The 13,995-nt window shown below is 50.4% G+C and overlaps 3 protein-coding genes across 3 annotated transcripts, besides 4 other annotated features; all 3 read left to right on the top strand.

Annotated features, from left to right (window-relative positions):
* Positions 1-219: 219 nt before the first annotated feature.
* On the top strand, positions 220-3,042 carry TraAM80_00770 (periodic tryptophan protein 2-like protein; the record flags this gene model as incomplete). The annotated part of the gene is made up of 1 exon (XM_029377838.1): positions 220-3,042. The coding sequence occupies one exon, from the start codon at positions 220-222 to the stop codon at positions 3,040-3,042; it is 2,823 nt and encodes a 940-aa protein (XP_029242318.1).
* A 128-nt stretch (positions 3,043-3,170) lies between these two features.
* Positions 3,171-3,192: a microsatellite.
* A 360-nt stretch (positions 3,193-3,552) lies between these two features.
* On the top strand, positions 3,553-7,011 carry TraAM80_00771 (uncharacterized protein; the record flags this gene model as incomplete). The annotated part of the gene is made up of 1 exon (XM_029377839.1): positions 3,553-7,011. One exon carries the CDS (start codon positions 3,553-3,555, stop codon positions 7,009-7,011), a length of 3,459 nt encoding a protein of 1,152 aa, XP_029242319.1.
* Positions 7,012-7,054: 43 nt separating this feature from the next.
* Positions 7,055-7,133: a microsatellite.
* Positions 7,134-7,627: 494 nt separating this feature from the next.
* Positions 7,628-7,666: a microsatellite.
* A 310-nt stretch (positions 7,667-7,976) lies between these two features.
* Positions 7,977-13,865, top strand: TraAM80_00772 (mitochondrial ATP-dependent zinc metallopeptidase; the record flags this gene model as incomplete). Its single annotated transcript, XM_029377840.1, has 1 exon — positions 7,977-13,865. The coding sequence occupies one exon, from the start codon at positions 7,977-7,979 to the stop codon at positions 13,863-13,865; it is 5,889 nt and encodes a 1,962-aa protein (XP_029242320.1).
* Positions 13,866-13,933: 68 nt separating this feature from the next.
* Positions 13,934-13,995: a microsatellite.

Below are 13,995 nucleotides of genomic sequence, written 5' to 3' on the forward strand. Positions count from 1 at the left end.
GCCGACACTTTGAGCACGAGCTGAAGTGTAATACCTGAGCTGTGATTGTTGTAAATTTCTTCTTTTTGTTTGGTCTTGTTTTCTGCTTTTTGCTGCCTTGACAGCTGCATAGGAGGAGGGAACTTCGTAACGGGTGCCTGCGAAGAAGAAGGAGGAAAGAGACGAACATTAAGGGAGAGAAGGAGATAACAAAAAAAAACAAAAAAAGGGGGGTAGACAATGCAGACGAATTTTCAACTGGCATCAGTGCATGGCATGCTGTACACGGGCGGCAACGTTGCATTTTCTCCGGACGGTCGCCAGTTGTACTCACCCGTCAACAATTACATTTCGAGCATTCAGGTTCAGCAGGAAGGGCATCGCTCACTCTCGTGTAGTAACAGCACTATTCAGTGTTTTGACCTCTCGCAGGATGGTGATCTGCTGATTGCAGTTGGGCGGCGCGGGGTCGGCTTCTTCTACGCTATTTCCGCCGGGGTGGTGCTTGATACCATCGCGTTTCCACCTGACTGCGAGGTCCGCTGCGTCAAGTTTAGCCCGTGCGGCAAGTATGTTGCGCTTGCCCTTGAAAATACTCTTCAAGTGTACACCGCCCCGGCTCAGCGCGTTGTGGCCTATCATGCATGTCATCGGGTGGAGAACCTCCATGCGGCGTTGACGTTGCCCATTATGAACATTGAATGGACACCGGACAGTGAACATCTGCTACTGAGCGGACAAGATGCTCGCATGAAGATTTACCCTCGCCAAGGGAATGTGCAGCGTAAGGGGATGGCCATACAACAGAACGCATTGGTAGGCCACCGCGCCGGCGTTTATGGTGCCTGGTTTATTGATGACGCCTGCTGCCGTGTTGTAAGTGTCTCCGCAGATAACGTGATTATCACATGGAAGCGTACACCCGTAACACGTGGAGAGGTGCTGCAAGCTGTTGCCGCTGCGCAGCTGAAGGCGCGTGTAGGAGCGCAAACAGATGAAACCACTGAAGAGAATGCAGATGATGATGATGATGAGGCGGGTCGTGTTCCAAAATCGTTCCTAGAAAAGCGGCGACTAGAGCAGTTGAAGCTTGAAGGTGTGCGTGTCTCCGTTGCCGATGACACGTACCTCCCAGACATCCTCCGCTGTGCATATGAGATAGACAAGAAACATCTATTAACCCATAAAGGTAATGTTTCTGTCACCTGTTTTCATCAGCGTCGTGGTCTTGTGGCGATTGGCTACAACTCTGGTATCTTTGCCATTCACTCCTTGGCCGCGGTCGATGAGGCGGAACTCACGCTTGTGCACCTACTCTCCATCTCCGCACAGTCACTCACAGCCGCGGTCTTTAGCCCAAGTGGTGACTTTGTTGCCTTTGGAAGTGCTCATTTAAAACAACTTCTTCTGTGGGACTGGAAATCTGAGGCGTACGTCCTTAAGGATCAGGGGCACTACTACGATATCTCTCGAACTGCCATTACGGCAGATTCTAGCAGCATCATTTCGGGCGGTGACGACGGCAAAGTAAAAGTATGGAAGGTGTCCTCCGGTCAATGTTATGTAACTTTTACCGAGCACACAGCACCAGTAACAGGCATAGCAACATGTGCGGCTACAAATGCCTTTTTTACTTGCAGTCGGGACGGCACAGCAAGGGGCTACGATCTTGTACGATACCGTCACTTTCGTGTCTATACGGCACCCGAACAGACGCAGCTCTCTTGCATTGCCGTTGATCCATCTGGAGAAGTTCTGGCAGTAGGTAGCGGGCAAACGGATCGCATCTTTCTTTTTGCAGTGCAAACAGGGAAATTGATCGATCAGCTGCAGGGTCATGAGGCGCCTATTGCGTGTCTGGCATTTCATCCCTCTGGTACCGCTCTCGTTTCTGGTTCGCTTGATCATAATCTTGTCTTTTGGGATCTCTTCACCCGCGGCGATGGCGGGGACCGCTTGAAGGGTGATGCGGAGGTGGTGGACATTGGCTCTGAGGTGGTTAGTGTTGCATTTAGCAACAGTGGTCGCCGTCTGGCGGTGCTGACAATGAAACAGGAAATATCTGTGTACGAGACAGTAGTGCCAACAGAGCCGATTATAATAAAAACGTTCCAGACGAGTTTTGACGCCGCTGGTGGGTGGAACAAGACGGTGGGCCCACGTAGTGCGAACTACAATGCCCGCTTCAACGTCATTGCCTTTTCTCCGGAGGGTGAGAAGATTGTTGCCGGTGGGGACTCCAAGTGGATTGTGATGTACCACGCCACCCAGGGTTACATGCTGAAGAAGTGGCCTGTCACGACGAACCAGGATGTTCAGGGGGCGGAGGAGCAATACCAGTGGCGGCAGATAACGGAGGCCGGGCACGTCGACAATATCGATGTGGACGACACCGACATTCACTTGCGCCGTGGGAAAGTACTGGAAATGCCTGGAAGCCGGCACCGCCACTTTGCGACAGGAAAGCGTCAAACCGCTCTTACGGCACGCACGGTGGACTTGGCGTTTGCGTGCACAGGGACAGAATTTGTGGCGGCCACCACCGACGGGCTGCTGGTGTTTTCTACTCGCGTTGCACGCCCCAAGTTCCAGCCGTTGCAACTCAGAGCCAACATCACAACGCAACAGGTTCGTGATCAATTAGACAACGGTGAGCCTGTCATGGCCCTGATGAGTGCATTGAACCTTGGAGACAGAATGCTTGGCGTTGAGTGCTTGAGGCGGATGCCGCGGGAGGCCATTCCAGTTGTGGTCTCGTCCGTCCCCTCCGTACTCTTTTCTCTGCTGGTGCAGTGGGTGAGCAGAGAGGTGGAGGAGAGCCGGGGTCTCGAACAGGCGTTACTCTGGGCGCAATCACTCATGCTGCACTCAAACGAGTGTGCAGGCGGTTTTGCGCAGGATAATGGTCCCGTTATCTCCGCGCTGAAGGTCCTACAGCGTGGACTGCACCAGCACCGGCCATTGACGGAGCTGGCAAACGAGAACTACTTCTCTCTGCGTTACATCATTGATATGACAAGAATGCAGAAGGACACTCTGCAACCCGCTGCTAGTGCCGAATAACTCTGCGTCGAGGTACGTGAAGGAAAATTAAACAAACCAACACTTGATCAGAAGCTACATGCAAAAACATGAAACAGAAAATAAAAACATTATATATATATATAATGGAGTGTGCATACCCCGCATTTTGTGTGTGTGTGTGTGTGTGTGCTGAGAAGTGAATATAACTCTCTGACGGATGCTGACAGAAGAAAGTGTATGGGCGAGGGTGTCTCTGGATAATAAAACTACTAATATTATTTGTCGTTCCCCAACGCGATTGCTGGCAAGATGGACCCTCTTGTGGGGTTCCACATGCCCCACACGGGTTCGTTTTCATCGCCTTCATATTATTAGGGTTTGGAGGCTTTCTGTGGAATCCACATACCTTGTTGCTTTTGTTTCACATCTGCGTTCACCACATTAAGAGGATAGGGTAACGTACGGCATTAGTGTCTGTGTATATTTTGCGAAAACGTTTTGAGGCGAATAGTGTCTGTAGGGAAGTCATATTCGTCATCTAAAAGTAAAATGAGAAGCCGTGGTGCGGAAACGACATCGCGGGCGAAAGACATGCATTTCTCCTATGGGATGCTTTTTGGTTCGAATTCCCTTCCAGGAATCGCATCCACTATGCGAAACGAGTTTCTCCCGTTGATGCAGTGTCTTGAGCAGGGTAACGATGTTCTTTGCAAAACATATATAGTTGAGCTTGCCCTCACGCTTTCACGCTTCGATGCCTTATTGAAGGAAGAGGAGCGGCGCGCGTTTGTGTGCGCGTTTGACGCTCTTGTGCGACGTCTCCTGAAAGATCTTCATCATTTTATGGAGGTTGAGTCGCTCCTTAATCAGGATGTGGTGATGCTTGTGGAACTATTGGAGCGCTCTCGCTGGGTGGACCATCTGTGCGGCTGTCGCGCGCTCACTTGTACGGCAGATGAGGCCGCTGGGACATTGAAAGAAGCGCGGAGCACCACATCTAACCCTTCAGCAGTTGGCCTTCTTGCGCCGCGACTGAAGGCCCAGCCAGGCGCATTCGATTCATCGGAGGCGTGTGGACCTAACTGCTTATCCGAGTTGCGACAGCTTTTTCAGAGTGATGTGGGTCGTCAGATGCACCCGGCGTGTTTCTTGCCAGCTTCAGGTGCATGCAGTACAAGCGGCAACGAGAATACTACAAACCATTTTTCAAGCTCTGCCAGTCATTTACCGCACCTTCTCCAGTCACAGGCATTAGCTGGAACGACTCTACTACGGAACCTTAGTGGTAAACAAGGACTTTGGTGGCGTGAGGGGTTCCGCAGTTTCTTGGAGGGTCACATCTCAAAAGATGACATCACCGCTTTGATGAACCTGCTATGCCCGGGAGGAGGTAACACAAAGGAAACCATGCAGCCGGTTGGTGATGCTCAGAAAGATGTGATGCCCCACACGTTCACAAAATTAACCCGCATGAGTGGAAATAGCAAGGAGGCCAGCTCCAGTTATGTGACTCCTGGGGACACCATGGTACAAAAACGCACAATGCAGAATGCGGAAGATACTGAAAACGTCTCCAGAGACTCTGATGGAAATAAAGGGGATGAAACAGTAATGGCCTCTGCATCATTGAAAGTCGCTTCCGGAGGTTGTTTAATGAATCAGACTGCAGTTTTTTTAAACATGTTGGTAGAAGGACTCCTTTTTGGTGGCCCCTCCTCCGTTTCTTCACTGAACAGCTCCTTTGGAAGTGTAGAAGAGGCGGAGCAAAACAGTACCGTGATAGATGCCGCCAATGAACCCTGCTGCAGTGAACCAATGCAGCAAGGAGATGTGTTTGGGCGCTTTATCACCTTACCATCCACTGCGGCACTTAGTTTACTGTCAAAATTATTCCCATCCCTTCGTAACTATGCAGAGGACCTACGAAAACTGGCTGGGGGTTTAACGGAGACGACTGATGGGAGCATTGCCAGTGGCAACTGTGCTTTGACCACAGCGTTTGATCTCGCACGCCGTACACAAAGTGGTAGTCAACGACCAAAGGGAGTGCAGGCAAGTGCCACTAGCCCCGGCGTGTTTGGTGATAACGCTGTGGAAACTTTGCATGCTGCCACAACGTTATCTATTATGGCAGACGCCACCGGGGTCGTGCGTCCCACCGATGTGGTGCTTTACTTGCTTCTTCGGTCTCTCCAGCGTGTAGAGGACAACTCTGTCGGCTCCTTTGCGAGTCGTTCCTTATCTGTTGGGGAAACAGATCGACCAACACCAAAAATGTCTTCTATGGAACCCGCCGCGGCCACCTCACAGCATCAGTCGCAAGGGCATGTAAGTGTGCCAGCTATTCCACGTCGACTTGGGGCAGAGTTGGAACTTATGATTAAACAAGTGCAGGAGTATATTTCCAGTGCACAGTTTATGCAGCAACAAATACGGGAGGAAGTGACTCTTCTTGTTTTCCGAGTGATCAGCACGACAGTAGAGTTACTTATTCCCGCAGTACAGTTTGTGGACCCGCGTGTGACAATATTCTATCGCAAATGGCTTTGTGACATGTACAGGCTTTTGTGGGAAGAAGATCTTTTTGAGCGTTTTTTGGCTATTTTGTCCAGCTCTTTGCCCTCGCTGTCCAACCAAAATGTGGCTTTGAAACCACCCTCATTGTCGCCGGCTCATCAAGCAACACAGCGCCGCGGGGGATCGAAGCGCTCGTTAAGAAAAAGCGGCTCAGTAGGAAACGCAGCAACACTAACGACGGGGGGAGCAACGAACAAGGACACAAGTAACCTGTTGTCTGAAAAAGAGAGTGAGAGTGTCCTTTTTAACGACACACCGAACGAGAAACGAGAGGATGTATCTGAGTGGATTGCGCCTGGAAACGCATACTCCCGGACCGCACGCGCGTTTGTTGATAGCAGTTCAGAGGCACCGTCGCTCGACTCCACCCTGGCTGCTATTCCGTCTAAATTGCTTGGTCCCAATTTGGCCTCGATAGATGTTGGGCTTCAGGGGTTTGGACTTTTTGGTGATCCAACCGTCTTCATAGCGGAGTCGTTGCTGGAAGAAAATGTGGAAGAAGCCCCACCGTTTCGTGGTTTTATTGTGACGCGTCTTATGGCTGCCCTCCTGCGTGATGGCGGCACTGACAAAATGCGTCATCTTGCCCTTGCATCCGAACGATCCGTACGAGGTACCGGGGTTGCAGCGGCATCCCTAAACGACTCTCATTCCACGACTGTGCGAAAGACTGTTCCTGCAGTGAAAAACGCGCGGGGATCAACGCGCAGGAAGAATCCTTCGCCATATTTATTTTCAACAACAACGAAGTTGTTGCAGACGACACCTGAAACAAAAACTACGGTGCTACAACAACCCTCTTCTACGCCGTATCCTGTCGTAAGTAGTCTCAATGATGTAAAGGCGCTTTACGATTCTGTGCTTGAAGATGCTGAAATGACGCTTTCGCCGCTTGATCCGATTCGAGCTGCCCTTGTACAGAACGTAGTGGACTTTCTCGTTTCTGGAATGCGGCTACCAAGGGAAGCCTATGAGCTGCTGGATGCCTACTTGGATGATGTGCGCATTGAGCCGATTCAGCCTCCCGCCACTAGACGTGTGGTTTTGGACGGCACACCAGAGACCGTGCGGGGCGGTAGTGAGTATCCGTTGCCGGTGTTGGATTCACCTTTCTCCGTCACCACGGTGCGGCGCGCGAGGCAGCTTCCTTTGGATGGCCCTGCCGGGATCGGGGGAAAAACGCACACACCCCACTCGAGTCACTTCGCCCAATCGAGGCGCAGTGGTCCAGTAGATAAGGACGCCAATGCCGCCAATTTGAGGTTTCCGTTGATTCCCAAAGTGATCCCGTCGTGGAATACGCAGGAAGAGACTGAACAGTTTTTGATGATTCTGGCGCTGCTGCGGCGCGAGCATATTGTTCTCCGCGCGGAGCTGGGTCTTGCGCCGCCGGCACTTTGTAAGGAATCCAGAGATGCATCATCCAAGTGAAGAATTTGCGCAATGACGACGCAAGGAGGGAAAAAAAGAGGAGTTTCTTTTTCTTTTTGGTTTCTTCTTGTTGTTTTATCTTAAGCCTTTTCGTTCTTTTTATTGTATTACTATTATCTCTTCTGCGTTGCGTGTGAGGGGAATCCACCGCGCAATTTGTTTCTTTGTCTTTTCAGTACCCATTCCTAATGTGGTCGGTGAGCTGAGTGGCACTGTGCTTGTCATGCTTTCTTGCTGCTGCGCTCCGCTTGTTTTCCAGGCAGGCCCCTTTCATGGCGGAGCACGTTGACTCCAGACAAACAAGACAATAGCGACAACCAGAAGAAGACCCATTTTGTGTTGTCTGATGCCTTTCCTTGCTGTACACTTCTCTATCTATCTATGTCCTCTTTTTTTTTTTTGATGCTTTCCATTTGCCTGCATTGTAAGTCGTTTGCGGCAGTCCAGAGTACCACAATACCTTCGAGCGGACACACAATCACATATTTCTGCCTGTCTATAGTTATATTTCTTGCTTATTAGGGAGGCACGCAGGCAAACACAAAGACGACTAAGGAAAAAAGAAAAAGTGAGAACTTTTGTTCAGGCCACTCACACTGGTGAGTGAACTACTTAGTGTTTGTTTGTTTCGTTTTAGGTTTTGTTTGTTTGTCTGCAACCACGCGCTGGACTGGGGGCGGTTTTTTTTTTTTTCTGTTTCTGCGAATTGGTCAGACGACCAAAACAAGGCAAGGAGGAGTTGGAGGAGCACATTGGTTTTCAGTGTCTTCTTACGTTTCATCGGCTTGGCGGAGGAAGGCACAAGCTGCACCGCATCCTGCCCTCATCGAGGTTTAAATATTCCACGCAGGGCGGGTGAGAAAGATAAAGAAGGCTGCTGGTGGGCGGACACTTTTTGCTCTGAGACCCCTCCCCCCTTCACACACACACACAAAACAATCTTCTTTGTTTTTGACTCACACAACATGCCGGTAAGGAGGAATTCGGGGTCCGCCGGGACAAAGAAAAGTGTGGAGGATTGTGCTTCCCAGTCCCAAGCTGAACAGGTGAATTTTCCTCATGCCAACGGTCTGTTGCAGAAGTTGCTGATAGACCTTGGCTTCACTGAAACTGCCAAAACACTGGAGGAGGAAAGTTGCCGACGACTGCAGAGTTCTGCTTGCCCTACTACGGAGCATCTAAAATCCTCTGGCAATGGAGCACAACCTTTGAATTTGGACCGTTCAGAAAACAAGGCTTCCAACAGCAATTTGAAGGAGGCCAGAACCATGTGGCACAACGGGAAGGAGGGCAGCGGCAACTCAGCATGTGCAGCAGACAACGTGGAAAGTGAGTCAGAGAAGCAACCGCCTCCTTTGTATACAGATGTGTCTAGAATGGCGCTCTTTCGCATTCTCATGCATCAAAACAGTGAGGAGGGGGATGAAGTAACCAATGTGGGTGCCCTTCAAGAGCTCTGCCGTTTCGGCATCGCTCCTCTCAGGTGGGACACGAGCCAGCACGCCCCTCTCATGGAGGGAAACTGCAATAAGGACACGAACCACAATGGTCTCGGGGAGTTGATTGCTTTGACACCTTACTTGCGGAAACTCTTTAACCTCTTTTTGACTCTTGATAACTCTTCAACGGAGCATAGGGAGGAAGCAAGTAGGACCAAGTCAGTGGATATCTTGCCTTTGGAATGGGCATCCCTTTTGGAGGTATTTTTTGCCTACGTTGAAGTGTTGTGGGCACAGGTGTATCTTGTAGAGGTCGTATCTTGGGCAGACTTTACATCTCAAGGATGGCTTCATCATCGGGACAGTATTTTGGAGCGCCTTTCCATGTTGCATGAGAAACTTCAACGGCTATTGCTTGATGCCCATCAGGTAGAAGTTAATAGTCATATGTTCGAGCATTCTGCTCCTTGCCAGGGTAAAAATCAACAGGCAGGTGGGTTGCCTTCTCCAGAAGACATTAAAACTGGCCTGTCACTCTCGTACGCATCTGCGCGCGAGGGAGCAGTCTCACTCAAGGAGATGCGCAGCGGGATTATTGAATTGTTTTGCCGTGGTGCACCCATCTTGAGGAAAAATATAGAGGACGTCTCTACGTGGATCATAAGCCACTGTGAGCATCAAAATAAAGGGCACCACTCATATGATTTTTTGGACGGAGGAGTGAACGAAGCTATTGCCGTCACGGAAAGTGTTGACGCGTCTCCTTCAGAGGCAAAGGCAGAGGTGGAAGGAGACGGTTTGGCGCGTAAGTCGTGGCAGAGGCTCATGGATGTGGTGCGGCATGCAGTCCTTAGGGAAGGAGAAGAAGTGCCGGAGTCACCTTGCCACACAGCGGAAAATTTATCGGTGCCTAACCCCAGACTTTGCTGGGCACAGATGTTTCTTAGAATACAACTACTTGCCTGGGTTGTTGGCTCTCTTGCTGAATTTTCGGACGTATTCCTGCAGCACCTTCAGATGTCTACGGAAAGTACAACCTGTGAGGCCAAGAGAACTCCACGAAGGGGAAGTCATGAAGTTTGTCAGAGGTCGCCTACTGTCTCAGCTTCGTTGGGATTTTGGTACCAAAACTGCGCGGCGCAGATTTCGAAGTTGAACGATGCAAACCAAGGAAATTGCAAGGGTTCCATGCCAATTGCTGATAAGGGAAAAGAGGAAAACTCATTTTCGCGTCTCCCATGCTCGCGTAGTACCAAGGAAGCAAAAGAAAATGATAACATTGGGTCTACGTTTGTGAATACATTCAAGAGAGCTGCACACGAATTCCTCGTGGGTGCACCAACGTCAAGTGCACCACTCCGTCTTTCACTTGTGGGGAATGGATTGCAGCATGAAACGGGTGAAACTTTGTCGAACCGTAAGGAAATTCATGGAGGAACGCATTCATGCACAATTGGAAATTACGACAGTGATATTAACATGGTTATTTTGGGTGCGTTGGCGACCGGACAGCCATATCACGTGAGTCGTGCTTCCACGCCACGACGTGTTCCACTGTATTTTCTACTAAAGAGAATTCTGCGTGCACCAAAAGTTCTCTTGGATCTTCAGAACGAGCGGGTGCATATGGATATCCAACTGGGATCTATGGAAAACCCGGCGGTACACAGGCTTTTGGTTAATTTTCAAGGAAATGGCAGGGCAAAAAAAGGTCTTCGCAACGGAAGCTGCGGGGAACAAACTCAGAGTCAAGAGGCAAGGAATGAGCCTGCCGCAGTGAGGACCTATGAAGGGGACATCTCTGTATCAGGCGAAGCTACTTCAGCCACCGCAGACCCACCTCGGACCCTCTCAGATGGCACTGGGATTGGTGTTGATATGTCAGGTGCGATGGAGGAACCTGCTGCGTCGACCGTGCCGCCCATTCCTTCTTTTCAGGTTCAGCTTCAATCGCTGATGGACCGTATGATTCATCAGACGGGTGAAGTGACCCAGTCCGAAGAGAGCACCTCCATTGAATCCGATGAAGATGGCGTGAGTTCAACGGACAACAACCTTGATCGTCCAATAGATGTGGTGTTGAATGAAGTACAGATTGTTGCTGTGACACCTTGTGGATCTCTTTTGGCCCTTTTAACGACAAAGGGGAGATTGGTTGTATTTGCGCTTCGCACCGCAAAAAGTTTGCCTCATACATATATCAATGAACAATTGCAAGAATCATTTTGCGAGCAACGTGTCCTGGATGTTGTTCTAGCGAAGGACTCGAAGGAACCCTACTGGTACGAGCAACTGGAGTCGTTTCTTGCGTTTTCTCCGTCCGGGCGCTTTCTTCTATGCTCCGTGCAGAATGCCCCACCGTATGTACCAGAAGGTAGTGAGGCAAATCGCTCTCATCATGCGACAACAGGTAAAGTTTTTCTTTACTCACTGCACTGTAGAGAAGATAGTCTGTGTGAATCATCAGATGTCTTAAACCCCTCTTTGTGTGGTGATGAGGATCGCCTCTACGGTGCATTTCAGATTCATAAAACTCTCATCACAGTCACACGTTGGTTGGATCCTCGCTTTTGGCGAGGCACGTCGTCGTCGCCGTCGCGTATTTGTCCCCTTCCAGTGGACAGTCCTTTGTGGAAAGGAGAAGCGCATCGGCGCCTCTCTGCACTTCAGTGTCTTTCTTCTGGTAGGGATAACCTCATTCTTCGTTGGTTACCCGCAGATGGATCGATTATCCAGCGCATCGACACTCTTCCTGTATTTGATATCCTGGTCTCGCCTTTGATGCAGGCATTTTACACCATTAACCAATGTGGGCAGCTTTCTATGTACGATGCCTGGAATGAGCGTGACGTTGAAAATGCAAAGGACAATGTGGTCGTCGTCTCCCAGCGTGGACTCCCTGCCGCACTCGCCGCATTGCAATCGCCTGCTGAACTACGGGATGGTAATTTCATGCAAAACTCAGCGTATTCTAGCAAAGATGGGGAAATACAGGATGCTTTTTTTGTGGGGACTCGCAGAATTGGTTTTGATCGCCGTTGCTTGGCGGGTGGTCGAACGGGACGTGAATCTGCAGTGTCGCGAATGTCAAAGCTTGTGCAGGAGAGTGGAGTTCCAGCGGGGACCGAGACGAAACGGGGAAGTAAGTTGGGTCGTCGTATCGTGCAGCAGGTCCTGCACCAGGAAGGAGATTACCTTGGTCCACATACGCTGGCTGTGTTGGAGCCTTCCTCCGGCTCTGAGATGGACAATGATCATGAAGATATCGATGATGAGGAGGGCGAAGCTACCGGAGTTTACAGAAACCGCCGTCAAGGAGGTGCGAACAGGGACATGGATGATGGATCCAATCCCATCTCCTTTTTTCGTCCACGTCATTCTCAGGGTGAGAGGAAGAAGACATCGACGCTTCATGGAGAGTCACAGAGGTACAATAATGCTGCTTCTCTCGCTGGAGAGGCCGTTCTCTACCGTACAGGGTCTCGTTTAGTTTTTGAAGAAGTTTCACAGTTATTGTGCCACACCGTGAGTCTTTGGCCAGATGTTCAGAAAACCAGATATGCCTCGCCGCCGCAGCCCTATCAGCTACTTAGTATGGCAGCCTCCGGCAATCCGGTTTGGAGTGATGCAGACGATGAAAACTCCTTGACTTGTGATGAGTTTATTTTCCGTGAAAAGTCCTGGACGTCATCAAGTGCATCATCCACACTTAGTTATTACACTGACGCATGCAAAACGTGGGCAAAGCAAGGTCACGGTAACGGCCACATCACCAACAATACCGGTCGAAGATATCATAGAAAAACTGGCACTTCGTCTCAGAATATAGTAAACGGGGGTGGAAGTTACAACACAATAAATAATCATCCTAAGCCAAAATGGAATGTTGGGTTGTCGCCCGTTGCCCAAAACGGTCGCTACTTGTGTATTATGGCCTCTGTTGGGCCAAGTCGAGTCAATGTTCCATATGAACGTCCTCTCGAATATCGTGCAGGCATATATGCTTGTATGGTGTTTGATGTGCTCTACGGTAGTGTTCTGCGTGTCATTCCTGTATGTCCAGTACTTCCACGAGCGACGCTTACAGAGAATGGTGTCTCACAATTTCATTCCCACAGGAAGCGGGCCCCAATCTACATGTTGCCGTGCGCTGTCACAGTTGTGAGGCATCCAGATCGGCGTCGATCAGAGGCACCTTCACCTTCACTGTCAGTATCTGGACGCGTGAGTTGTGGTCCAGCTGGAGGCACGCCAAGTTTACGCTTCCGGCGTCATGTGCAAGCGGATCAGGAAGGAGAGGAGGCAAAGGAAGAGGAGGAAGCGATGGGGAATAACTATACCAGCGACCATGATAATTTCAACAGTGTCAATGGTGATGATGACGATTCAATGGTGCTTGTCGCAGTTGGTGCGCTTCATAGCACAACGTACGTTTTTGATGCCTTAACAGGGTCTCGTGTGAAGGTGTTGAATCTGCGAAAGCAGGTAAATTCAAACAACAATTCAACTTCCCTCAGAACTCGGCCCCCAACTAAACGAACACGCTGCTCTTACTTTTCCCTGGGTGACCTTGGTGGCTTAAGTGGTCGTCCTTCACATGGGGATAACGGAGCGAGCGATGACGACGACGACGACGACAACCAGCGAAATCAAACGGATGATGCAAGTAGTACAACCTCCAGCGAGTTACCCTCGCCACGCAATGACGATCAGTATAGTCTTCAACGTCAATTACTGCTGAGTCAATTGGCGGAAAGGCATGGAATGGACACCCTGTTGAAGGCTGTGACAAAGTTGTTGCGGGTTGTTCCTATTCCCTTCCCTCCATTCTGTGCGACACTCCAGGAAGACGGCACCCGGCGTCTTCGAGAAGATGTGGAAAGCAACGGCTGCAGACGACGGCAAAGCTGTCTTTGTGGTGGTAGTTCAACTATTGCCACTTCTTTTTCCTCTTCGTTTTCCATACCATTATCGGCAGCGGTGTCGCCCTGCTTCTCATTTTTGGGTCAGCTGCAGTTGGCAGCTAGGGGCGTTTCTGGGGGGAATGGTTTTCACTCTGGCGTCGCCCGCTCCAATGGTGAGGGGAAAGCCAGTAGCACTATTCCTTTTTACGATGTGCCTTTCGCCCATGCTGCCCAGAAAGAACTGCGTCAAGTCTTGTCTTTGAACGAGACCCCACCGCCTGTAGAAGAGAACGGAGTCCTTTCTACAGGCGGTGCCGCCGGTGCAGCTTTGGCTATGGCGGCGACGATTCCCATGAGACCCACAACAAAGCCGCAGAAACGATTCCGTTGCGGTGTTGTGAATAGCGTTGCGTTGCTGTACGACCATGCAAAGGGTGGTGTGTTTGTGTTTTCCAGTGACGAGTACGGTGGCCTGTTTCTGGCGGGCGGCGTGATTCCGCCGCGTGTCTAAAGAATTAGAGTATGCAATTTGGTGAAGGACTTCTGACTGAAGTAAACGTGGGATGAGACACAAAAACGCTCTCTTTCTCTCTCTCCCCCCCCCCCCCTCCTCTCTTCTTTCTTCTCTCTCTCTCTCTCTC

Source organism: Trypanosoma rangeli (genome assembly GCF_003719475.1).
Source record: "Trypanosoma rangeli strain AM80 chromosome Unknown Tra_15.4_contig_00014, whole genome shotgun sequence".
Taxonomy (NCBI): domain Eukaryota; phylum Euglenozoa; class Kinetoplastea; order Trypanosomatida; family Trypanosomatidae; genus Trypanosoma; species Trypanosoma rangeli.